We start from the raw sequence: 25,194 nt of genomic DNA on the forward strand, positions 1-25,194 counted from the left end.
GCCCATTTCAAATTAGAGATGGAACCAAATGGAAACTATCAATCCTGGTCTGAATTCAGACCAGAGTTAGCAGCTCAAGCTTCTAAAATGGGCCACACCCAAGTACCCTCATCTTTGGGTAATCTGGATTCTGTTTCCGATTGTAAATACACATGTTCTACAAGAGAACTGGAATGACTTTTAGAAGTATGAGGATCTGATCCAGGATTTGGATCTGTGTTTTTGTTTCACACATCGCTTCTCAGAAGTCAGAAAATCCCTATGTAACAGGCATTTTGTAAAATAGATTTACTGCATAATTTCCCCAATACTAATTTCCCCCTACTGTTACTCACGCCTTCTTGTCAACTGTCTGAAATGGGCCACTCTCATTACCACTTCAAAAGTTATTTTTCTTCCCTTGGTATCCTGCTGTCAGTTAAATTGTCTTGTTAGACTAAGCTCATGTTTGGTAAGGCAATTCACATTTTTTCATGTATTTATACAAATAAGGTCAGTGTAAAGGTTTCCATGGACTTCATCTAATGAAGTGGGTTCTAGCCCATGAAAGCTTATGCCCAAATAAATTTGTTAGTCTCTAAGGTGCCACAAGGACTCCTCGTTGTTTTTGCATTCACCAAAACAGCAAAATAAAGATTACAGGAGGACTGGTTCTATTTACAGCTCAGTGAGTAATCTGCCATTTAAAGCTATCAGTTTTTAAAATTATGGCTCTGTTGATACATACTCTGTTGATTGATACTCACATGTGTCTCTGCTATCTCTGGATGACTGTGTCTCTTTTTGATTCAAAATGCCATGTTTTCTCACTACCAATTCATCCTTGGAATGTCACACAATATTGCCCAAACCTTAACAGACAGCTTCATGAAGAACTCCAGTGAGTCACCAGTGATTAAACACCCACAGATTAAGTATTGCTAGTGTAAACTAGCATAAAACCTTATTCTTGACATTTTTGCATCACTCTATACATTAATATTACTCTGCTTTATTGCATTGTTGGGTCCGGTACTATTCAACATTTTAATTAACGACATAGATAATGAAGAGCAGATAACACCGAGCTGAGGGACGTTGAAAGCACTTTGTAAAACAGGATTAGAATTCAAAACAACCTTGACAAATTAAATAATTGGTCTGAAATCAACAAGATAAAATTCAATAAAGACAAGCATGAAAGTACTAACACTTAGGAAGGAAAAATCAAATGCACAACTACAAAATGGGGAGAAAGTGGCTAGCTGGTAATACTGCTGAAAAGGATCTGGAGTTCATAAATTGAATATGAACCAACAATGTGATGCAATTACTAATATCATTCTGGGGTGTATTAATAGGAGTGTCTTACGGAAGACAAGGGAGGTAATTATCCCACTCTACTCAGCACTGGTGAGGCCTCAGTTGGAGTACTGTGTCCAATTCTGGGCCCTACACTTGAGGAAAGATGTGGATAAACTGAAGAAAATCCAGAGGAAAGCAGCAAGAAATGATAAAAGGTTTAGAGACACTCATCTATGAGGAAGGGTTAAAAAAAATTGGCATGTTTAGTTTTGAGAAACAAAGACTGAGGGGAGGCCTGATAACAGTCTTCAAATATGTTAAGGGCTGTTATAAAGAGGACATGATCAATTATTCTCTATGTCCAAAGAAAGTAGGACAAGAAATAATGGGCTTAATCAGCAGCAAGGGAGATTTAGGTTAGATATTAGGGGAAATGTTCTAACTATAAGAGTAGTTAAGCTCCGGAATAGGCTTCCAAGGGAGGTTGTGGAATTCCCATCACTGGAGGTTTTTAAGAACCCCTATCAGGGATGGTCTAGGTTTACTTGGTCCTGTCTCAGGTGGGGCTGGACTAGATGACTTCTTGAGGTCCCTTCCAGCTCTACATTTATTCAATCCTATGATTATTGTTTTCTTAGATTAGCACTCAGCTTTCCATTCAAAAACTGCCTCAAATGGTAACACTCTGTGTGAAAATGTACTATGCCCTCACAGGCTAAACAGCCTGATAACACAACTGTATACCAGGAGATACATGTGGATAAGTTTCTAGTGCTCTTGAAAAGTGCCAGTGACAGACTTGAAGATTTAAGTCACCTGTTTATCCATAGAATAGTTAAAGCAGAGATGCTTCTCCACAAATATGCCTCAATCTAGATTTGGAAAGATCACTTCTAGAGGTGACAGTCTCTTATCCTATTCAGCCCTGTGCCTTTGACAATTAGTGGCAAATGTGCTGGTGATTTTGAGATGTGAACACTTGTCCTCTAGGAACTGGACTAAGTTCACTATTTCATATGGGTTAATGAACAGCTGTCAAGTAGTATCTGTAGTGAATGGAGCTTTAAGAACCACAGTGACTCTGCTTGGCACCTTTAAGGTCTGGAACATTCTGTGTGGCCCAGTTAAAAAAAAATGGGGCAGAAGGTGGGTTGGAGATTGAACCCAAGAATGGAGTGGGCTGGATGCAGCTTCTCCCTAAAGGCCCTCCATCAATGTTAGAGGGATTTGTTTTTGTTGTTTTTCTTATTATTGTTCTCATCCCATTAAAGTTATTGTATTTAATTAAAGAGTATGCCTAGCTTATCTGGAGAGAGAGAACAGTCCTTTTTAGCCACTTCTTACCTAGGCTGGGTTTGAACCAGCAACTTATATGTAAACTTTATCTCTATTCTATTAGCAGTCTCCTGAGAAATCCAGCTCGAGTGAGAGAGAGCTCAGCCAGAGTGAAGGCTGCATGATTTGGTCCTTGCTCTACATTGGAGGTGCCTATGGATTCACTCACCTGTTCTGGTTATATTGGACATTCTGAGTCAGATCCACATTCAGCATGACGAAGTCATGTACATGGCAACAGGAGAATGGTTCCCTGATCTCACCACTATTTGTTTTACTAGACCATTTCCTCATACCAATCAAGGCGTAGTGAGTGACATTAGGGGTTGCTTCAATGTGTTGCAGAATTTGCTTCAAGGAAACGTTCCTTTCAGTCCATGTATATTCACTACAGTAGGTTGGAAAAAATGTTTCAAATTCAAAGTGTATAAAAAATAATCAGCATCCAGTTCATCTGAGCAGTATCTTACAATAGTTATAAATATGAGCATATTAACCAGGCAGCAGTGATGCTAGACCTACCTCTTCATCTTCAGTTCTAATCACAATCTGAAACTACCTAAAGTTCATTTAGCTTGGGTTGATATTATAGGTTTGAAACTCAGCCTGGATTTCTCAATATGTTCATTAAGGTTTGTAAATGTTTAATGTTAACCTGACTCTTGCTCCAAGTGATCCTGGGAAGATTTGTTTACCATTTGCCCATTACAAAACCACATGGAACTTCTCAGTTTTGATTGAGCTTCGCTTTTGTTTTGGGATTTGACATAAAATTAAGCATACAAATTGAAACAGAAAAAAAGACTTCTCCAAATCCCTGCACACCAAAGCTGCTGATTTTAGCACAGCTCTGGTAATAAATAAAACTGGCCCAATCAAGTACTGTTTTAAAAAGCTAAGAGACTTGTTTTATCATTTGCAAAGCGAAATAAAGTAGAAGTCACATAGGCTGGGACCAGCAAAGGAGCCAAAGTGAGGTAGGTGGCCAGCTTCCCCAGAATTTCAATTAACTCCCTTAGTTCCTTCAAAAGCCTTACCCAGAATGCCACCCATGTGCATCTATGGCTACGTGACCTTGATGAGTGTAGCAGCAAATGGGACAGACCCGGCAGCAAGGGAGGGAGATCCTTGCTGAGACACACTCAGTAGGTCCTCCCTCCTGGTAGTCTCTGGCACCAATTGGCCAGTCAGGAGGAGGGATGCTGAGCAGCCTGCATCCCCCAGCTCCAGCACCATGTGGTGTCTCTTTTGGCCCTGTTCCACCCTACCCACCCAGAACTAGGAACAGGAATCCGGCCAGCAGATGCTGTGGGTCTAGCCTTTCGGCCATTGGGTATAAGAAAGGATTTTTTCTCCCATAGGGCCAATTCGCAGAGGGCAAGGGAGTTTTTCATCTTCTTGGCACCTTTGAGCCACAGTAGGTTAAATACTAGGGCTGTCAAACGATTAAAAAAATTAGTCACACGATTAATTGCACTGTTAAACAATAATAGAATATCATTTATTTAAATATTGTTGGATGTTTTCTACATTTCCAAATATATTGATTTGAATTACAACACAGAATACAACGTTTACAGTGCTCACTTTATATGTACTTTTGATTACAAGTATTTGCACTGTAAAAAAACAAAAGAAATCATATTTTTCAATTCACCTAATACAAGTACTATAGTGCAATCTCTTTATCGTGAAAATTGAACTTACAAACGTAGAATTACGTACAAAAAAACTGCATTCAAAAATAAAACAATGTAAAATTTTAGATCCTGCAAGTCCATTCAGTCCTAATTCTAGTTTAGCCAATCGCTCAGGCAAACAAGTTTGTTTACATTTGCAGGAGATAATGCTCCCACCTATTGTTTACAATGTTACCTGAAAGTGAGAACAGGCATTCTCATGGCACTGCTGTAGCTGGCGTCGCAAGATATTTACGTGCCAGATGTGCTAAAAATTCATATGTCCCTTCATGCTTCAACCACCAGCCCAGGGGAGGTGCATCCATGCTGATGATGGATTCTGTTCGATAACAATCCAAAGTAGTGCGGACTGACGCATATTCACTTTCACCGTCTGAGTCAGATGCCACCAGCAGAAGGTTGATTTTCTTTTCTGGTGATTTGGGTTCCATAGTTTCCGCATCAGAGTGTTGCTCTTTTAAGACTTCTGAAAGCATGCTCCCCACCTCATCCCTCTCAGATTTTGGAAGGCACTTCAGATTCTTAAACCTTGGGTCAAGTGCTGTAGCAATCTTTAGAAATCTCACATTGGAACCTTCTTTGCGTTTTGTCAAATCTGCAGTGAAAGTGTTCTTAAAATGAACAACATGTGCTGAATCATCATTCGAGACTGCTATAACATGAAATATATGGCAGAATGCAGGTAAAACAGAGCAGGGGACATATAATTCTCCAAGGACTTCAGTCACAAATTTAATTAATGCATTATTTTTTTAATAAGCGTCATCAGCATGGAAGCATGTCCTCTGGAATGGTGGCCGAAGCATGAAGAGGCATATGAATGTTTAGCATATCTGGCACATAAATACCTTGTAATGCTGGTTACAAGAGTGCCATGCAAATGCCTGTTCTCACTTTCTGGTGACACTGTAAATAAGAAAAGGGCAGCACTATCTCCTGTAAATGTAAACAGACTTGTTTGTCTTAGTGATTGGCTGAACAAGAAGTAGGACTGAGTGGACTTGTAGGCTATGAAGTTTTAGATTGTTTTGTTTTAGAGAGCAGTTATGTAACCAAAAAAAAAATCAACATTTGTAAGTTGCACTTTCACTACAAAGAGATTGCATTACAGTACTTGTATGAGGTGAATAGAAAAATTCTATTTCTTTTGCTTATCATTTTTACAGCGCAAATATTTGTAATAAAAATAATATACATTTTGATTTCAATTATAACACAGAATACAATATATATGAACATTTAGAAAAATATCCAAAATATTTAATACATTTCTATTGGTATTCTATTGTTTAACAGTGTGATTAAAACTGTGATTAATCGTGATTCATTTTTTTAAGTTAATCACGTGAGTTAACTACGATTAATCGACAGCCCTATTAAGTAGGAATGTGCTTAGTCCCTAACTGAGGTACTGGGTTGCACTGTTAATTTGTCTCAACTTGTGGCCAGTTTCCAGTGTGGTTAAAAGGATACAGCGCACGGTTCCCAGAGGTAAAAGATCTTGGATTTTCCTGATGGGCCGTGGGCTCATGGGATAGGGGGAGATCTTGTAACCCTTGTGGGATGAGGCCCGACATCTCCACCCTTTTGCATCCTCTGTCCCCCTCATGGGTGGGGGAAGGGGTAGGACTCAGAGAGAGCTGAGTCCTGGGCGGGGGTAGTTGAGGAGAGCCTAACCTCAATGATGGGTTTTATGGTAGGAGCCCTGTAACCCCTGCACTGGAACCACTTAATGCCTGGTATAGGAGAGTGTGGATGATGGGCAGGTAGTGCCCCTCCCCTGTGGTAAAGCAAAATAAAAGTTCTAGCCTGCTGCTTAAAATCCATCCATGTGTGTCTGCAGTCATTGCACCACTGTATCCGGATCAACTGTACATGTGACTGCCACCTCTCTTGGCCAACACAACTGCGTCTGAACCACAGAACTCCAGAGCCAAAAGCATGGGTCACTCCAGCTTGAACTGAAGTGCCGAGCTGTATGGCTGAAGCTGTAGACTGGGCACAGATGGGCACTACCCTTTGGGTTACATGCAGACAAATATATAAAGAAATACTTCTCTGTCCCCAGGCAAATATTATACCCTGCTTGTTACAAAGAGTAAAAGCCTTGCTGTCTCCATGATGTCATTTCAACAAGATGTGCTCAGTCATACGTAATGAGAGTTTAAAGTGATCAACTGAAAAAAATCATGTTCCTTAATTATGCTGTTTTACCTCTTTCTGTCTCCTGAACAATCGATTTCTACTGCATTCCACATAACACAGGAATCATCCGAAATGACAATGAAAGGCCAGATATCCTGGGGTTTAATCCCCAGTTCTTCTTGCCGATTTCGTTCTAGTTCCAGATTATGATAAGACAGTTCTTTTATTAGAAAATGCGCAGCACCTGAAACCAAAAACAGCATAAACAAGAGGAAAATTCTGGGATGGGAGGTAGCGGTGGCAGGGGCGGGAGTTGTTTGTTGATAAGTGACAACCTTTCAAATGTTCATGGAGCACAGTGTGGCTCGCTCACTCTGAACATTGGTGATTAAAGCGTTCCAGAGTCAATTTGTCACCATCCCATACCAAATGCAACTGAGCTGACAGGTGTGGGTGTTGCATCAGGCTGCTAAGGCCACATGGGACACCACTGAGGAAACTAATGAGATGAGTTTGATTTCTGTGGTGGGAATTTATGTGATGCCTTTAAACTACGAGGGACAGATTTACCTCCACTGACACCTCCTGGCACCAGCCACTGCACATGGGGATGGACCCACCTAAGTGACGACAGCCATAATTTCCTCTGTCTTTCCACCTTGGGGGTCCCACCAGAGCAGACTCTGGGTGCTCTATAGAAACTCTTCTGGCAGACGCTACCTAAGAAATGCACAGGATCGGTGCCTTATTAGGCACCACATCCACTCCTCATCCCTGGCCAGCACCAAACTCACTTAGGGCTATGGTAGTCAGCTATAGGTCCTGCTCAAGTTCCACTGCCTTGAGATGCTGCAGTTCCTCCCATGGACAAATGTCCCATGGCCAAGGATCTTCTGCTGAGAAAATGCCCCAGAGTCACATGTCTACTTCACTAATGTTAGCATTATAGGGTTAAGTATGAATGACTTATCAGGTGTTAATTGATTTTGCATTTACGTGGGGTACAATACAGAGAACCACCTATCACAGTAAAGAAGGAGGGTGTGGTTTCTGACGCACAATATGGATGGTGAGATATATTGTGTTGCAAGAGATCACTTATGACAAACCTCTCGGTGAGGGTTTCTGTGCAATAACATATGTGTTTTACCTTCTTTTTCCCCTCCTAGTACCTACCTACTCCAGCACTGTTGAAAATACTCGGCAGCACTAGCATGATGTGGTTCGGCCAGTATTTTTTATATACGGCCATTTCATACTCCTTGACAACTAGAACATGCAAATGGCTGGCACCATCCATTGCATGATACAGGTTGAAAAGTCCATGTTCATGACGCCCAGTTGTGGGAGTAAAAGTGGGGCTTTTTATGTAATCCTGACTCTGTAAAGTAAATACAAAAATGAAGGATGAGTCTCTGTACTATGCTGAATATTATTTAAACAAAGAAGGCCAGATCCTCAGATGGTATAAGTCAGTGACTTCAATGGAGCTTTGCTGATTTACACCAGATGAGAAACTGGCCTAATATCTAAATAAAAGAGAAATTGGAATTTTTATAAGAGTTGGAAGAGAACAACTTCTGTCAAGTGACAAAGAAAAGGGCCTTGATCACTTGATTGGCTGGTAAGGGAGGGATAGATACATATAGCCCCAGATGGGATTGCTAAATCTTGATCTACCAGGGATATAGGATCCTCGGTGGCTTGATAGGCCCTGAGGAAGGAAAAAGAAAGTAAAGAATAGAAGAACAGAAAGCAATCAAACATTAAGAGAAGTGAAAGAATAATGAGAAAAAGACTAAGATAAAACTTCACACAGCTATAGTGACCTACATCCAATGATCTCATAGCGCTTTGCAAACATGCATTAAGTCTTACAGCAGCACACCCTATAAAGTAGGTAAGTATTATATAATTTTTACAGATGAAAAAAAAAAAAGAGAAATTAAGTGATTTGCCAAAGGTCTCAGGGCAGATCAGAGACAGGGATGGGAATAGAATCTGTGGAGACTTGACACCTAGTTCCAATGAAATAACCACTAGTAAATTGAGGATGCTTCTGGTGGCACACAGTAAATTGGGATAATTTTGTATTCTCATAAGCTGAAAAACACAACTCTCTCTCTCAGATAAAAGGTGTTGCGTAACTTCAAGTTTGATTACAGGCTAGCAGATGTATATTAAAAATATGCTTCTACCTATCTAGTCATAAGCTGCCAAAAGTGAAGGATGCAGTGTGGATCAATCAGTGTTGTTTGTGGACAGCTTACCTTTTGCACCATAAAATCTCGGCTGCTACTACCATTCCACAAATTGCTCCAGTAGTCTAAAGACTATACCTCATTGAATCAGCAGAGATTGTTCAGGGCTTGCAGGGGTCATTGTAAAGGCTCATATCAGAGACAAGACAGACTTGTCAGATTGGTAACCTCTGCAGCTGTCTTCCCTGAAGCTACCATGAGTCGCTGCACAGTCACTAGAGAGATTCTTTCAAAACTCTCCTATGTCATCTGGTGGAACCACTTATGCAGGACAGGACAGGCAAGCCAGTGATAAATTGCTTCCTCTTACTTAGCCATAGGCTAAACAAAAACATGTACATTTTATTCTCAAAGCTGAGACCATCCTCTCTTCAGTGTCTTTATCCAGAACCCTGAGATCTTCTGAGCCACTGCACAACAATCTCCAATTGTCATAGTCCCAGCTCACAAACAGTGTCTGCCAAGGACCAGCCTTGATTATGAGTAAGGCTATGATTATGTCATGGAGATTGCGGAAATCATGGAAACCGTGACTTCCAGCGACCTCTGTGACATTGGGGACCCCCCACAGCTGACCAGCCGCTGCCAGCAGTGAGGGACCCTGCAGCAACCCAGCCTCAATGTGGGGCGGGGGACCCTCCCACAGCTGCCCAGCAGCTGTGGGTGACAGGTCCTCCTGCAACTGACTGTTCGCCGCCGGTGGCAGCAACCCCTGAGCTGCCCTCTATCGCTGGCAGGAGTCCCTCCTGTAGTGATTCAACTGCTGTGAGCAGCTGCCCCCCCACCCTCCGCCACCGCAGCTCCCAGCCACCGGGGACGGTGGCAGAGGGACCCCAGAGCTGCTCAGTGGCCGTGAGCGGTGAGGTCCTTCCTGCAGCTCCTGGTCATGGGCAGCGGTGGCAGAGGTACCCCGGAACTGCTCAGTGGCCGGGGGCAGCCTCTGCCGCTGGAAGGGGCCCCCCACAACTCCCAGCCCTGCAGGGCAGTGGGTGGACCTGTCCAGCTCTAGCCCCACAGGACGGCAGGGGGACCTCTTCCAGCCACTGGGCAATGGGGTCCCTGTAGCTCCCAGCCACTGCAGAGGGGACAGAGTGCTGGATCCTCCTCCCTCCCTATTTTGTCAGAGATGTTTTTAGTAAAAGTCAGGGACAGGTCATGTCTTCCATGATTTTGTTTATTGTCCGTGAGCTGTCCCTGACTTTTACTAAAAATATCCATGACAAAATCATAGTCTTAATTATGAGCAAAGCAAGTATTTGATTGGGACCTTGCATTCCAAGCCATTTCTGGAGCTTGTCTCCCTCTCCAGCAAGGGTACGCAAGGAGAAGGAAACAACTCACTGCCAAACCATTCTCACCATCTCCTGCCAGCAGGACCAGTACTGAAGCCAAAGTATGATCTGACCTTACAGATCTTTAGATCAGCCCCGTCTATGCCCCATATGTGAGTATAAATATAATTATCCATCTACCTTATCTGTGACAAGCGGTAACCTCATGCTTTCCAGCTGTCTTCCTGGTTGACTAAAGACAAAATGGTGCTCCTTTGACTTGGGGATGATAAAATGCAGCTGGATTTCCTCTCCAAGCATGGAATAGGAAAAGGCAAAAGCATGCAGGGTGGACTCATAAAGCTGAGGGGGACAAAAGGACAAATCTGATTATTAGATTCTAACTTGGCTTCCCAAGAGAGCACAGAACAGTTCATGGACATCACTAAGTCAGCACCAAATCAGAAGGAAACCACACAGGGCACTGGGGTACTTTTTAACTCACAACTCATATTAATACGAATCAGTGACATTTGGCTCAAGCCCAACATATTCACTAAACAAACAATTTACCCAGATTCCTGGCCTGAAGCCATCAATTTGCTCTTTGTCTCATCAAAGGTGGCAAGGCTTGTGGGCCACCCTCAGTAACGCCATGTGCTATACAACAGCTGCAGCACTTGCATCGCTGATGCCTTTTTCGGCCATTCTAATGAGCAGCGAACTGGAGGGTTTGTCTGAATAATCAGAGTCCACATGATGTGTATAAAATGCTCCCTGCAGCAGTCAACTTACTACCCTCAGCAACTGCTCTGCCCCCGAGCAAGTGTTAATAAACCCTCGGGGAAGGTTTGCTGGCAAATCAATGATCATTTATAGCGGTTACTGTAGAATCGTGACTATGGCCTTTCATAGGTCAGTTGGAATGATCCAAGGAACAGTTGTGCAAAGTCCACAGAGTGAAACTGTTGACCTTCATGACCTTTGCTGACCCCACCAGCTATGAATTTGGGTACTCAAAGAATACCAGAAGATATTCACAATGTGCTTTTGTCCTGCACTGCTGCCACTATCAAAAATTAATTATCACTAAGATAAAACATTTTGTCTCGACAAAGATCCCAAACCTGCAATCCAATCCCCTCACGCAGATCCCTGTGCCTGGGCAGGGCTCCACTGACTTCGCTGGTGCTCAGTGCAAGTGCAAAGATCCAACTGCAGTATCAGGGCCCAGAATCGATCCATAAGTTCTCTATGGAAATGCTTATAGAGCAAATATGCAGCTTGGGTACCAGTACTGATACTAGAAAGCATTTTACAGTATTTTAAAGTAATTTACAGATCCGCTACAGATTTATTATCCTAAATACAAATTAGGCACGACTTACCTGATACCTGGGATTGAAGCCCATATATTGATGGCACTGTTCACAGTGATGGTATGTATTGTATGCTGCGTACTTAGATAATCTCATTCGAGTTGTCTGACGGCGCATATACATGTCCTCCTGTTTTCTGCCCATTGATCTGTCTGTAAATTTTAAAAAATGGACTGTATTCATTTTAAGTATATTCTAGGGCCTATTATATCCCCCTGTGGTGAATAAACTGCTCATGTAATCGTCATAAGCCTGCAGGGACAGTGGTAACACCAAACAAAATAGATATTCAGCCTGAGCGTAGAAGATTTTATTAGGTGTGTATCGAAGGGGAGAGAAAATAACTAGATTTAAGTCATGGTAGTTTGTGCTCATTTATAATAACGCAGAGGTGCAGGTAAAGCAAAATTATTATTATTATTATGACTACTATTTGCTGTATGCTGACTTGTGCTGGGCACAGAAAAAACAGAGAGGAAGACACCATCTCCGCTTTCACAGAGAACAGTTTAAAATGTGCTCTGCAACTTATTTCTTTTATGTGACATTTTTAAGAACATGTTCTAGCATGTAACTGTTCAGGGACTGGATGATGGGCGGGATTAGTAATGGGATATCAAGTGGAAGGACACTCTTGTGGTTAATGCAATGGACTGGGGCTTGGGTTCTGTTTCTGGCACTGTCACACACTTATTGTGAGACTCTGGGCAAGTCACCTTCAAGTGCTCTAGTTTTTAGATGCCCAAACTGTGCTGAGCACCCACAGCTCCAGCTGAAACTCAGGCCCAACGTGCCTCAAAATAGAGGCACCTAAAAATCAAAGGCCATTTTTGGAAATGTTGGTGCTAATATCTCTGGGGCAGATTTACAAAGGTGTTAAGACATGTACAGATGCATATAGATACCTTGTGAGATGTAAAAATGTCAGTCGGAGTCAGGTGGCTAGCCCACTTAAGCACTTTTGTAAATCCCACTCGGTGCCTATCTGCATCTTTGGGCATAAAATTATCTTTGAAAATCTGGCCCTCTGTGCCTCAGCTCCACATCAGCAACATGGGGACAATGAAATTACCACACAGGTGTCAGGGAGGTAAATTAATTAGCACAAGCATGTACAATCCACAGTTGTTATGTGGGTTGGGCCGATAGGAAAGCCTGTCAATTCAATAAAAATAAGAGAGAACCTTTCACCTCTCACTCACAGCTTTCAATCCAGCTCAGGTTTGCCAGGACAGGCAGTCGCTATCATGTGATTGATGTCAGAACCAAATGAGGAGTGTGTCCAGTGACACTGTGAAGTAGACTTTCATCTATTGGGTCCTGAACTGAGACACCACCTTGTTCCACACAGCCCACTAAGCAGCCATCAAATGGATCACTACTTCACTGGACCACATTCAAACTGGTGGCCCACAGTCCAATCCTAACCTTAGCCAGGGCAGAACATGTTTTTGGGCCCACTCCCCTAGCAGTGGAACAACCAAAAAAAAAAAAAAAAAGCCGGCCAATCAGGAGTAGAGGGAAAAAACGAGCCGAGCGCCACACCAGTTTGGCACCCCAGAAGTTGGTGCCCGGGCAACTGCCCTGCTTGCCCACTCCTAGAACCAGCCTTGCACACATGTGTAGTCTTATTGAAACATAATGGGACAACTCAAGTGAGTAAATTTACTCAGATACATACATGCTTATAAGATCAGGGCCTTACTAGTGAAAGGCTACATAACTTCCATACCACAAAACACTCACACTGCTCATCCTTATGTGTTGTTCCTTATCTGGCAAACTTTTAATCCTTTTTCAATTCAAACCTCATGTTAAAACTATAAACAATATAGCTCTGTAAATTGTAATTACATATCGACGAAATCCTGGCCCCATTGGAATCACGGGGAGACTTGTCATTTGCTTCAATAGGGCCAGGATTCCATCCATACTGTCTATAGTGGGTGCAAATAAATAAATAAATACATGCATCTCTCTCTGTTATATTTTAAATTCTGACCGTCACTGTTCATATTCTGAAGCCTTGTACAAATCAGACTTGCATCTTCATATTTCGGATCATGAATAGTGTAGTCAAAAGGTATCTTCTTAAATGTCTCCAAATCAGGCCACATGTCTCCTGGCTGGTGATAACATTGATCTGATTCTTCTTGGAGTTCTAGAATAGTAAAAATACCAAACCCAAAACATGCAGTTTACAATAAATTGAATGATGTCTCCAGTTTTACAGAATGCTTTTTTTAAGAGATGTGTGAAATCAACTGAAAGGTTCAGATGATTGCATAGAAAGATACCCCAACCTAGAGCAAGTCTATGCTATTCATATAGTTTAGGAGGTTATTAATTATTATTATTGTACTATTATTTCTTTTACTATTTTAAGGCAACAATATCTGTGAAGCTGTTTTCCGCAGAAAAACTAGTGAACACCTGATCAATTACTCAACATTCCTCATCTCTCAATGCAATTCTGCCAAAACAGAGCAAAAGCACCTGTCAGAAGCCATCTGGAATCATATATGCAGAGATAATAAAAGCACCACAGCAAGGATTTTACTGGTAAAATGGACCAGTCAGCAGGTGTCTCTCCGCTGACTTCAATACACTTTGGAGATGGAGTTTTCAGTTAAGGGAATTTGGTTTGTACTCTCCTGCACTAGTAAGGACTCCAAGGTGTTTGGGAGCAGACCCTAAGCTGTTGCACTGTCATAGTTCCACAGAAGTGACTGGAGCTATAATCATTTACACCAGCTGAGGATCTGCTGCTTGGAAACTAGAAGGGAATAGGAAACTCAAGCAGAGCTATTCACACAGGATGAAATTCTTCCCCATGCAGGGGGCTAGCCAGCATACAATGTATGATCCTCTTCGATTCTATGTAAGCACTCAAAACAAGAATTTAAATGAGACTTACGTGAGGCAAAAGCTTTTGTACTGCTTCTCTGCACAGGGGAGAATTTTACCCCCCAGAGTAAAAAAAACATCAAATAAACCACTGTAGAAAGTGACTGATCAAAGTAAATAGCAGAGCCTCGGAGACGTCTAGAATTACATCTGGAGAAAGAGGGGAATGAGGAATATGCTGAAAAAACTGGAAATTGAGAATAGGATCAACTACTGGAAAGCAGGAATGTATGTATGTGCTTTTCTCATTCATATGATGTCTTGTTTACCTAAAATGGATAATATAGTGACAGTATTGCTGATGGTTATAAATCTGTCAACGTTTCCAACTAACCTCCTTTTTTGCATTTGACCAAAAAATAATCATTCAAGGCTTAAAGTCAGTATATTGTTTCTCAGCATGAGATGAACTATTTTTAACATACATAAATGCTGCTGCCAACTTTCTAAGAAAAACAGAGATGTGCTAAGAGAAGGAGTGAGCTCTAAATAGAGAGAAATTAGCTAATTACAGGATTCCAAATTAGAAGTTAAAATCCTTAACTACTTAATTTAAGAACTTTAAATGGATTGCAGTAATGTAAATAAACTACAACGTGAAGGTGAAAAGCACATGATAAACTCGTCAACAATTGGTCCAATTAACAATGTGATATAAAAAAATCCCCAGAAGCAAATGTCTCTTCATCAACAACTTACTAATATTGATTTCCTCCTCATCATAAACATCCACTTCCGTCAGTCTAATCAGCATTCTGGACAAGATACTGAGGAACTGAAGATAGGCTCCCGTTTTTCCTATCTGTAACAAACATAAATCAGAAACTAAACAGATGTTTATCATGAATGCCATTCTTTCATTATTTGGAAACTTGGAATTGGAATGACTACTGTAATCTAATTTAAAAGTAGGTCAAAGTCCAACTCTTAAGTTCTCTTGCATGTACATTCCTATTCCTGTACATTCACAAGTTTATATGGGATAATTAATGACTCATCTTACACAGTAATGCAACTTTTATGCAGGAAATTAACATTCAAAATATACCTTACGTAATACCTTCGGGATATAGGCATACAAATAAAAAAAAAAAACTCACCACAAGCAACTTCTCTCCCCTGAACTATACTCCCTACAATGGGCAGGAAAACACATTTTTAATAAACCAAACAAGTACATTACATGAAAATCTGCCAGGGAAAAGCACAATAACACTAAAGCTTTACCTCATCCCTTCCAAGCCTGTGCATTCATTGATTGACATATTGAGGCAACTTTCTATACTGAAGAATGAGTTGAAACAGGTCCATAGGACAGAGTGCATCATACCCTCGTAGTTTCTCTTTTCAATTAGATATGATATGCAAAATAATGTAGTATTTCACCTCCCAGGCTAAAAACGGTTATTTTCCCTGTGCTTATGTGATCTGTTATTTAAATTATTTCAGAGATCTAACCCTTTTATTTTTTTTTAACCCAAACCAGAGAAGATATAGTTCGTCTCTCCACTATGCAGACATGCATTGCTGTGCTTTTGTACAATTTACTTTTGCACTTGATTTTACAAAGGGATGGGCCAATTACTCTCAGGCAGCAGATAGTTTAAACAATGAATTGTCCTATCATCTTGCATGTGAACTTTACTGGACACAATGTTACTTAAATAAATAAATGAATAAATAAGCAAGCAAGCAAGCACCTAAACACGGTGATTGACAAACACTGGGCCCTTGACATTAATTCAGGAAGAAATGTCCATCTTGCAGGGATAGAGCAGCTTTTACAAATTCTATTTGCACTTTGCCTTCTTTCTTTGTAATTCAACATTAAAAATTACACTGAAGACAACTTGATAATCATAAAGAGTTGCCTCTTCAGTGCTCAGGCTAAGAAATTAATTATAATCCTGATCCTGCTTCTATTGAAACTGTACAGTTTATTTCATGAGGCCTGACAATAAACTGACAGCAGTGCGGATCCTGCTTTCCTGATGTACCCAAGAATCCAGTTGCCGTGAAACAACTATACTGGAGATTTGAGGAATGTCAGAAATGTAGGATTGAGTCTAATGAGAGTTGTATTATTTTAAACAGTTTATGGAATAAACGTTCATTTCACTTTACATTTGAAAGAAGGAGGCTTTGAAGCTGAAACAAGACAAAAGTAACATTTGTTCTCTTTAAAGATGACAAACAGCAAACTGGTACCAGCACTTCCTACTAAATCAGATTTCTCTCAGAACTCTCAGTTGTTAACCTAGGAACTGATCCAAAGGCCATTGAATTCAATGGGAATTTTTTTATTGACTTCAGTGAGTTTTAGATCAGGACCCTACAGCTGAAAGTAATAGTTATATTATAGTGACTACCTGGGTCCAATTATTTGTGAATCAACTAAACAAAAATTTCATATCTTGGAAATGATCCCTCATCTAATATTTCATGCAAATGTATAATTGATTGTGCTTAGTTCCAGAAGAGTATAGTACCTACATTGTCTCCCATGTTTGGGATTACTTCTGCGTGTCTTTATCAGAGCTTTCATTTCATCTGAAGTGACACTTGGATTTCCATTAAGATCATCAGTAATCTGTCAAAATTGGGTGAATTTGACAGAGTCCCAGTTTGAGAATAATTTTATAGACAGTTTGACTGTAATAAGGTGACTCTGTAGCTCCGATGTATGCCCCTCATAGCTGAAATAGGCAAGATCTCGTTACCAAGTTCCTTTTGATAGAACACAAACTTCCTTAACAGGAAAACAGCTTTCCATTCATTAAGGCAACTGTCAGCTCCCGAAAGCAAAATTTTAGAGCGAATGGATTTGCAACATGACCTTCTCAGTAAATGGAGCTGCCCGCAACACTTGTTGCTGATACCTTTAGTTTTTACATCTAGCCTCCCTATCAATCTAAGTAAATAAAATACCAGATGGGGTAACTTTGCCGACAAGAAAGCAGAGGTATTGTATAACTATCAATAACTGCCAAAATGTGGCAGTGCCCAGTGCCTTGTTAGAAGAGATGTTTTGGGTTCCAGGCAATCTTTTATCCACCTTGATGTAGAACACTCACTCTGTTTCTTTTTCTGTCTACACAAAGTAGGAGGAGTGCAGTCTGATGCAGACAGAACAGACAAGGTCTTGGAAGAAAAAGGCTCAAGAAGGGAAGAAGCAAAAATCTCAAGCTTTTAGATCATTTATGAAAACTGAGATGTGTGGCACCAGCAATCGTTCACTAGTCTGATTTCTGCTTAACATTTGCCATGATTTGGGGCATGAAAAACTAGGGATACATTTATATTCCAACCTTTTAATCAGAATGCCATGTGACAGTATTTACTACTTATGATGACAACATTTAGGAATGAATCTGAGTTGAGGTTTTCCTTACAAGATGCTCAATGGTGGGAGGATTCAATTTCTGTGTACTAAAGAGACACATTTATAAAGTACAATACCTGCTTAAGGGGAAAGGCAGTCCTGAGATCTTAGCCAGGATATTATTCTTTCCATGGATATCTATGGTAAACTGAAAGCAGGTGGTCCTTCTGTCCAGCAATCAGAGGGTGAGATTCCAGTCAGCAAAATGGTTTAAGCGCTACCATGTTGATTTGTAGAAGAGACATTCAAAGTGCTGTTATAACATGTACCATAAAGGGCTCCCCTTTTTCCACTGGTTTCAGACACTGCACAGCAGGATGATTGACAGGAATGGCTCTCAGATACCAACTCCTGTGGTACAAGCCATCTGATTGACCACTTTCTTATCATCTCTACTACTAAAAATGTGCTTCCAAATCTTCACATTCGAAAAAATATGGCAAATGGAAAAAACACTTCTATATTTTTTTCTAATCCAGTTTCCAGGTGAGAGAGTTCTGAACAGACCACAAGAGTGGTTCTCAAATTGTGGTCTGTGAAACACTTGTGGTTCACAGAAAACACGCTGATGGTCCACAGATGGTGCTGGCTCTTCTTGTTTCCACCTGTTACGTTGCACTAAAAGACATCTAACAATAGATACATTAAATACTTTCCTAATATTATTTTTGCACGTGAGCAACAAGCTCTAGAAATCTGAGATGTTATCTGTGGGTGGTAGGGCAGGTGGTGTAAGATGTCATGGATGGGAGGTTGCCCTGAAGACAATCTTTCCTTTAGGCTAACAAATTTATTTGAGCATAAGCTTTCGTGAGCTACAGCTCACTTCATCGGATGCATTCCGAAAGCTTATGCTCAAATAAATTTGTTAGTCCCTAAGGTGCCACAAGTACTCCTTTTCTTTTTGCGAATACAGACTAACATGGCTGCTACTCTGAAACCTTTCTTTTAGGCTGTGGTTCACACAACAAAAGCATCTGAGAACCCTGTATCTCAGAGAGTCATTCACAGGACTTAGACTGCTTCCACACTTATAGAAAGTGCTGTTTTCAGGGTACAAAAACACAGCAAAGAAACCCAGCAATAGCACCAAACCTCTTGCATGTAATTTGGGAACATAAAAGAAACTTATCTCTTCAAAAAAAACAACACCCCAAATTTCAGTGAATTTGGTGGTCATGGATGGTATTAAATTTGAGCACCCTGGATGATGAATTTATATGCACAGAACTGGTAAACTTTTTCACAGCCGTGCATATTTATCCATACTGCCCAAACAGTGTCTTAATATTGTTCTAGAGAGCTCACCCCAGGGATGAAGCAGCAATACTATCTCCATGCTTTATCACTCTTTGCCCTCTGCTAAGACTCCTAACAAGATAGATAATTGTTTCAGTGGGTTTCTTAATGTGGACACTTGTCTACTGAAAAACGGTATGAGTCTACCAACTCCTTTCACATGAAAGGAACTCTTGACAATGGACATGAAGATAAACAAAATTTCTAGGGCAAGTTGACTTCTTTCCCTCATTAATTTCCAAAACCATTCCCAGGGGATCTGAAAGGCAGTCAGCGTATATAATTTCCAATTTACACAAGACTTTATGCTATTAACCTACAAATAAATCTTGAGACCGTCCAACCCAGAATGCTATCCAAGAATGCATTCAAGTGGAATCAAAAGACTATAAATAGCTTGTTGAAAACCCTTTGGGGCAAAGATAAAATTGAATAAGGACAATCTAGAGGTGCAGGTCACCAACCACAGACCTTGGGAAGAATCCATACTAAGGTCTGACTGTGGCATGTCATAGAAGCATGCAGCCTTCAGGACCACATGCTAGAGGGTCTTCTTACCTCAGAGCTAAAAAAATGGTGCAAAAGGATGTATTAATGAAACAAAACTTCAGTGAGTTTTCTGAGTGCCAAAGGCTGAGAATCTAAGGTGGGTGATGGGTAGGAAACAAGACTTCTTAGAAACCAGTAGGAAGTGTCAGGAATAGTACTCTGGAGACCTTTTAAAAGTAATGGTCCAGTGGTTCCATAGAATGGGGTGAGTGTTTCATATTTAGTAGGTTTGGAACTTGAAGCACCTTCTCTCCTTCCTTTTATGCTTAGATTTGTCTTTCTGGATATAAGGCAGTAACGCTAAGAAATGCAGAGGCATCCTGCATTCACTAAGGATTTGGGTTCGCCAGATAGGGTGAGAGAATTTCTCCCCATATTTCATTCAAAAGAAGCAAAATAAAAGGCTGCTGAGAAAAATAAGTATTGGAGTTAGCTAATGGCAAGTCTCTTTTGCCCCTTTTATTCCTGTGTATGTATTCAGACCACTGGTTGATGTCCTTACATGCAGTTTTTATCATTAGTTTATTATTGGTATTGTGGTATCACCCAAAGGCCGCAGTGGAGATTGGAGCTTCATACATAGTGCTAGGGGTGTACATACCTTGACTGGAAAGTAACCATATAAAAGACATTTTAGTCAACCGTGGACGTGTTATGTATATGAGGGGAAGGAGGAGAATTCCTGAATGCTAAACATTTCGGCAGTGATACTTATAGTTTTGGTTCACTAGAGTGCTTAATTTTTCTTAAATTGTCTTTTTATGTTGTATGATAAGATAACAACTTTCTAGTGTCTGAAAGGATACGCTTAGAATGGCATGTCTAATAGCTGATCTCTATCGGCTAGTATGAACTCTGGCTTTCTGTGGTTTTAGTCAGTGGGTTAATGTTACAAAAACTGGAAATCTAAGTCTTTGACTTAGTTTGGATTTGTCTCTGAAGAGCTCAGACAAGACATTATGGTGCCAAAATCTTCTACTGATTCCTCTTAATGCAGTAGGTAGCATAACTCCACATATAGTGCAATGGTTATGAAACAAGCCCATGAGCGGAACACACTTCTGGAAAGAAAACTCTTTATTTCTAAAGTGAGACAGGAGCTCACATTTGCTATATGTTTTCTTTCACCTTTCCATTAGAATAGACAACATACTACCGTACATTAAGCCCAAAACAACCAACATACTTTAACTGTTTTGGGGTTTTTTAGAATATATTCCCTTTAATATGTTTGGGGTTTAGACATTAAATGGAGCTAAGCAGCCCAGCCATGTTCCCCAACATACTAAAATGAGAATATACCCCTAAAAATGAAACATTTAATAAAATGAAACATTTAATTCCTGATTTCCTCCATAAAACATTCAGTATGAAACAGGTGTGTAATCAGGAAGAACTGGTGAGTATGCAATAAATACATGCATTGAGAATATTTTTAGGACCTGATCCAACTCTCATTAAATTCAATTGGAAATTGTAGGTCAGAACCTTTGTTCTGGAGACAGTCAGAGAAGAGATGGAGTTGTAGAACAGACAGTGTTCTTCTGAGGTGAAATTCACCTCTGTGCTGAGGGTCAACCTGAGTCCTATGTACCACTTAATCCCTCAAAATCAGGCTTGCACTCCTGCCCCAAGAAGCAGACAAATGAATAAATAAGCAGACTATATTTTCTGCATATACTTGGCCAATGACACATAGCATATGTGTGTTAAGGACCAAGTTCTGTCCTCAGATGAATACAGGACTCCCATTGACTTTGTTGAGAACCACAAGCATACGTCTGTGGGCAGAAATCAGTTATCGTACGGCCAAATTAATGCCATAGTAATATGAACTACTACATATGGGTTATTTTGTACCCTTATTGTAGCTTTGGGAACCATAACTTTGAACTTCTTGATTTTTAGGCATGCAAAATTCCAACCAAAATTACATCAATGTATGTTTTTCTTGGATGTGGAAACATACTAGCTATCTGTTGCACAATATATCAGTTTTCACCTTGTCTGTGTTTACCACACATTCATCTCTTTTGAACACTTATATCTTAATCCACAGCAAACACTGAGAGTTTTGATCATGGAGATGGAGAGCAGTGAAGAGATGTTCTTCAGTGATCTATCTGATACCCTCTATACATTTATAGCAGCACTTGCAAGTGCCTACATACGCAAATAGATAGAGTCAATTTGTACTCTTACTTACCCCAGTGTGACACCATCTATTTCAATGCATTGCACTTATTAAACTGGGAGCAGAATGTGGTCTTTTCTATACTGAGACCTCTGCAATACACACGTACAGAAGAGTGAGTGGAAGATTGAACTCTGGCTTTCTCCGGTTTTAGTCAGTGGGTGAATGTTACAAAAACTGGAAATCTAAGTCTTTGCCTTAGTTTGGATTTATTTCTAATTTCTGAGGGCTGTATGCAATATTCTCTCTGCGGCTGTGGTGTTTCCCCCATGCCTGGCATGTTGCATAAAACTTCAGTGGAACATCAGAACATTTAGTATCTAGTATGTGCATTGAATTGAAGAGACACCATGCTCATGCTAAATATTTTTCAGGCACTTAAGAGGAAAAAGGCTCCCTGAGGTCTTTACCTACTTCCAAGTGTCCTTACAAAGTCATTTGAAAACTTGGGCCAGAAGTTCAGCTGTCTCTGTTGAAGTGGATCAGTCCCTCTTGTATTTGCAACAACTTCTATTTCTCTGCAAACCATGATGGAAGTGGCTGAATCTGCCAACTTCACACCCTAATCAGCTTGACCATAAGAAATAGACCCTGTGTGGCTATTCAAACTTTATTTAAAATGTAACTCCTATTAGTCTGTAACAAGCTGCAAGGGACAGCGCGGTGTGTAAAATGTATTTTCAAAGAAAAAAAGACCATCATTTCCTTAAAACACAACACTAATTGTATAAAGATTGACAACAAAAAAAGATATCACTACAACTTAATTGTCCTTGCCTCAAGTTAACAGTGAGGAGAGGAAGATTATTTAACTAAGGTGGATACAGTAATAAAAACATAGAAGAGAGGTTATTTTTCACCAGTGAAAAAAATCAATTAGGTATGAATAATAATCTCATTAACCTAGCGCTTAATGAGATGAAGACAAAATTAATCAAAATAAAACAATAATAATACCCTATTCTTATTACACACCTGAGGTGGCCCACTCAGCAGCAGCCTCCTTGGGTGAAAGGTGTCCATTCTGCCCTCATTTCTATTATTGTAGTCCATATGGATTGGCTTGGGAACTGTCCACTGGCGATAGTATAGAGACTGTTCCGTGCAGGTCATCATTTTACTCATGACAGGGCGGAAAGAACTCGCCCACATCACAGAATGATAAGGCAAGAGGGAAGAGGACTTGGGAAGTCCGCTGCTGTCAGTAGAAGTAATAATGTCATACACCAGCTTAGGCAGGAAAACAATGGGGGGCTGTTTTGATGCTTTAGTCATGGAGCACTGAGATGTCTGCATGATGAAGGAGTTGTGAGTAGGTGCAGAGGAAGAGGAAGAAGAGGAGAAAGGTGATGATGATGAGTTGATGGAAATTTGGGCACTTTTTATGTTCTGTTTTGAATCCAGCTGTTCAGCTGCAACTGGCAAGTGCTTGCTGATCACTGTTTGCGCCCCCTTTTCTACCTTCTGCCTTTGCCTTTCACAGTTCTGTGTGTTCTCTTCAGTACTGCTGCTTAGGACTAGGTGGGGTGACTTTGCTATGTCTCCTGGTGTTGCTAAAGGAGGAGATGATTCCATGCAGAATGCTGCACCTAAAAACAAAATCTGTATTTCAACATGAGGTAATGTGATTCTTCAGCAACTACCTTGAACCACAACATTTCTATTACACTTTTCATTGTCAAACCACAGTAAACAAGATATAATGCAGACATCAAAAGCTGTGAGTCCAGGCCTGCTCCTGTTGGGCCAAATTGTGTTCACCTAACTCACACAGGTAGCCTTATTGAAACTAATGGGAGTATTTGTGTGAATAAGCCCATGCGAATTTGGAATACTAAAATCCATGGCAAAGTTCCCACTAATTTCAGCACTGAGCCTTATGGTTGTTAAATTTTCCATTTCTTCGAGAAATGTTTAAAAATTTTTTTTTTTTAAATTTATTTGTCACAGGTTATTTCCCCCACCATACATACAACTATAACAGTTTTAATGTAGGCATGATTTTGATCCTAAATGTTCTACCGGAATCCCATTAACATTACACTTATCAGCATCCTGGAAGGTGAGGCCCTGATTCTAAGAGTTGCTGAGCACCTGCAACTCTCAAAGATTTCAAAAGGGAGATGCAAATGATCAGCAGTTCTCAGATCAGCCTTTCAAAATAGCCAGTTTGCTGAGGCACTGATCTCCATAGCACTTATTGGACTCTCCCCGCAAGCAACAAAAAAAAAAGAAAAGAAAAAAATGATTGTCAGCACTGATATAAACAAACAATCTCATAAAGTCAAGTAGACTTCAACCATCTAATTCAGGGCATGCACCAATTTCCAAGAAAGCTGTTATACAATTCACACTCCAAAACCAGAGTTCCCATAAACCCACTGCCTAGATGCCTATGACATCATGCAGGAACTCCACAGATTATGCCTATCAAAGATAGATGCAATCTCCATGAGACATGGATCAACAAAGTTGGGGAGTGTTCACAATAAAATTCACAGATCATGCTCCCTTACACCAGACCCTACTCCACAACACCCTCTGTCATGACTAGCTATGGGGGACCTGCTAAGTGTGAACTCCATAGTTTCTGGGAGATCCAAAAGTGATGTGCAATAGTTACATACTGTGGTTCCTTTCTTGACTTTCTATTTTTCCACAAACACATATGAGGGATGCTCACCTGCTCTGTCACCATGAAACAGGAAGAGACAGCCCAACTGCATACTCCAAAGCAACCAATATCAGAATAACAACGATAAAAATGTCACCAACAATGTGAATACATTTTGGACTTAGTACTACTGTGACAACATGCCAAAGACCCATATCCACGTGCAAGAACTGGCCAAAGAGATTTTCTTTAGCAAACAGATTCAGGCCAACAAAGCCACAAGTGTCATCCTAGGGCAGCGCAGAAGAGATCAGCAACCTGACTTTGAAGAACAGTATACATGTCAAAAAGTAAAAATGTTCAGGGGGGGGCTTATCCAAACCTTTTGGTGCTTTTCCATTTGTAATGGCAACTGTGCCTTGTGGCAAAAGAATTCACAGTCAGAATACTCATAGCTGTGGTGTGAACAATAATTATTTGGAAATAACTTGGAACATTTAATTTTACAGCTAATGCAACATAACATGTTTTGTGACATTCTATGAAATTGTGACCCTCTACATAAACATTTATATATTTTTACTGAAGTATGATACAATGCATATTGCACATTTTTGTTCTGTTCCATTAGTCTCTGCCCATAAAAAAAATCATCATACAAATTTAAATTTTTTAGTACCTCCTGACATTGCTTCAAAAACTTTTACTCCTGGGGGAATTCTGCACCACTGCACACATGCCAAATTCATGTTCCCCCACAGCGTTTTTTCTCGCCACAGAATACCGTAAAACATTCTGCCAGGGAGCCACTGCAATTACACCTTTCGCCCACCAGGGGCTGTTGTGGCATCAGAACAGAGGGCAGACAGCTCAT

The 25,194-nt window shown here is 40.5% G+C and overlaps 1 protein-coding gene across 9 annotated transcripts in view; it reads right to left on the minus strand.

Moving 5' to 3' along the window:
* GREB1 (growth regulating estrogen receptor binding 1) overlaps positions 1-25,194 on the minus strand; it is a 175,708-nt gene that overhangs the window by 5,697 nt on the left and 144,817 nt on the right. For 8 of the 9 annotated variants that reach the window (XM_073335996.1, XM_073336003.1, XM_073336002.1 and 5 more), the window contains 8 exons: positions 22,682-23,295; positions 14,982-15,084; positions 13,378-13,536; positions 11,385-11,527; positions 10,198-10,359; positions 7,641-7,845; positions 6,534-6,708; positions 2,789-3,007 (listed from right to left, as the gene is read on the minus strand). In XM_073335996.1, coding sequence (XP_073192097.1) covers positions 2,789-3,007; positions 6,534-6,708; positions 7,641-7,845; positions 10,198-10,359; positions 11,385-11,527; positions 13,378-13,536; positions 14,982-15,084; positions 22,682-23,295 — 1,780 coding nt within the window. Of the gene's footprint in view, positions 1-2,788; positions 3,008-4,400; positions 4,915-6,533; positions 6,709-7,640; positions 7,846-10,197; positions 10,360-11,384; positions 11,528-13,377; positions 13,537-14,981; positions 15,085-22,681; positions 23,296-25,194 lie in introns of those variants that run through there. The other variant, XM_073336004.1, reaches the window with a different exon arrangement.

The sequence above is a fragment of the Lepidochelys kempii genome, chromosome 3 (genome assembly GCF_965140265.1).
Source record: "Lepidochelys kempii isolate rLepKem1 chromosome 3, rLepKem1.hap2, whole genome shotgun sequence".
Taxonomy (NCBI): Eukaryota; Metazoa; Chordata; order Testudines; family Cheloniidae; genus Lepidochelys; species Lepidochelys kempii.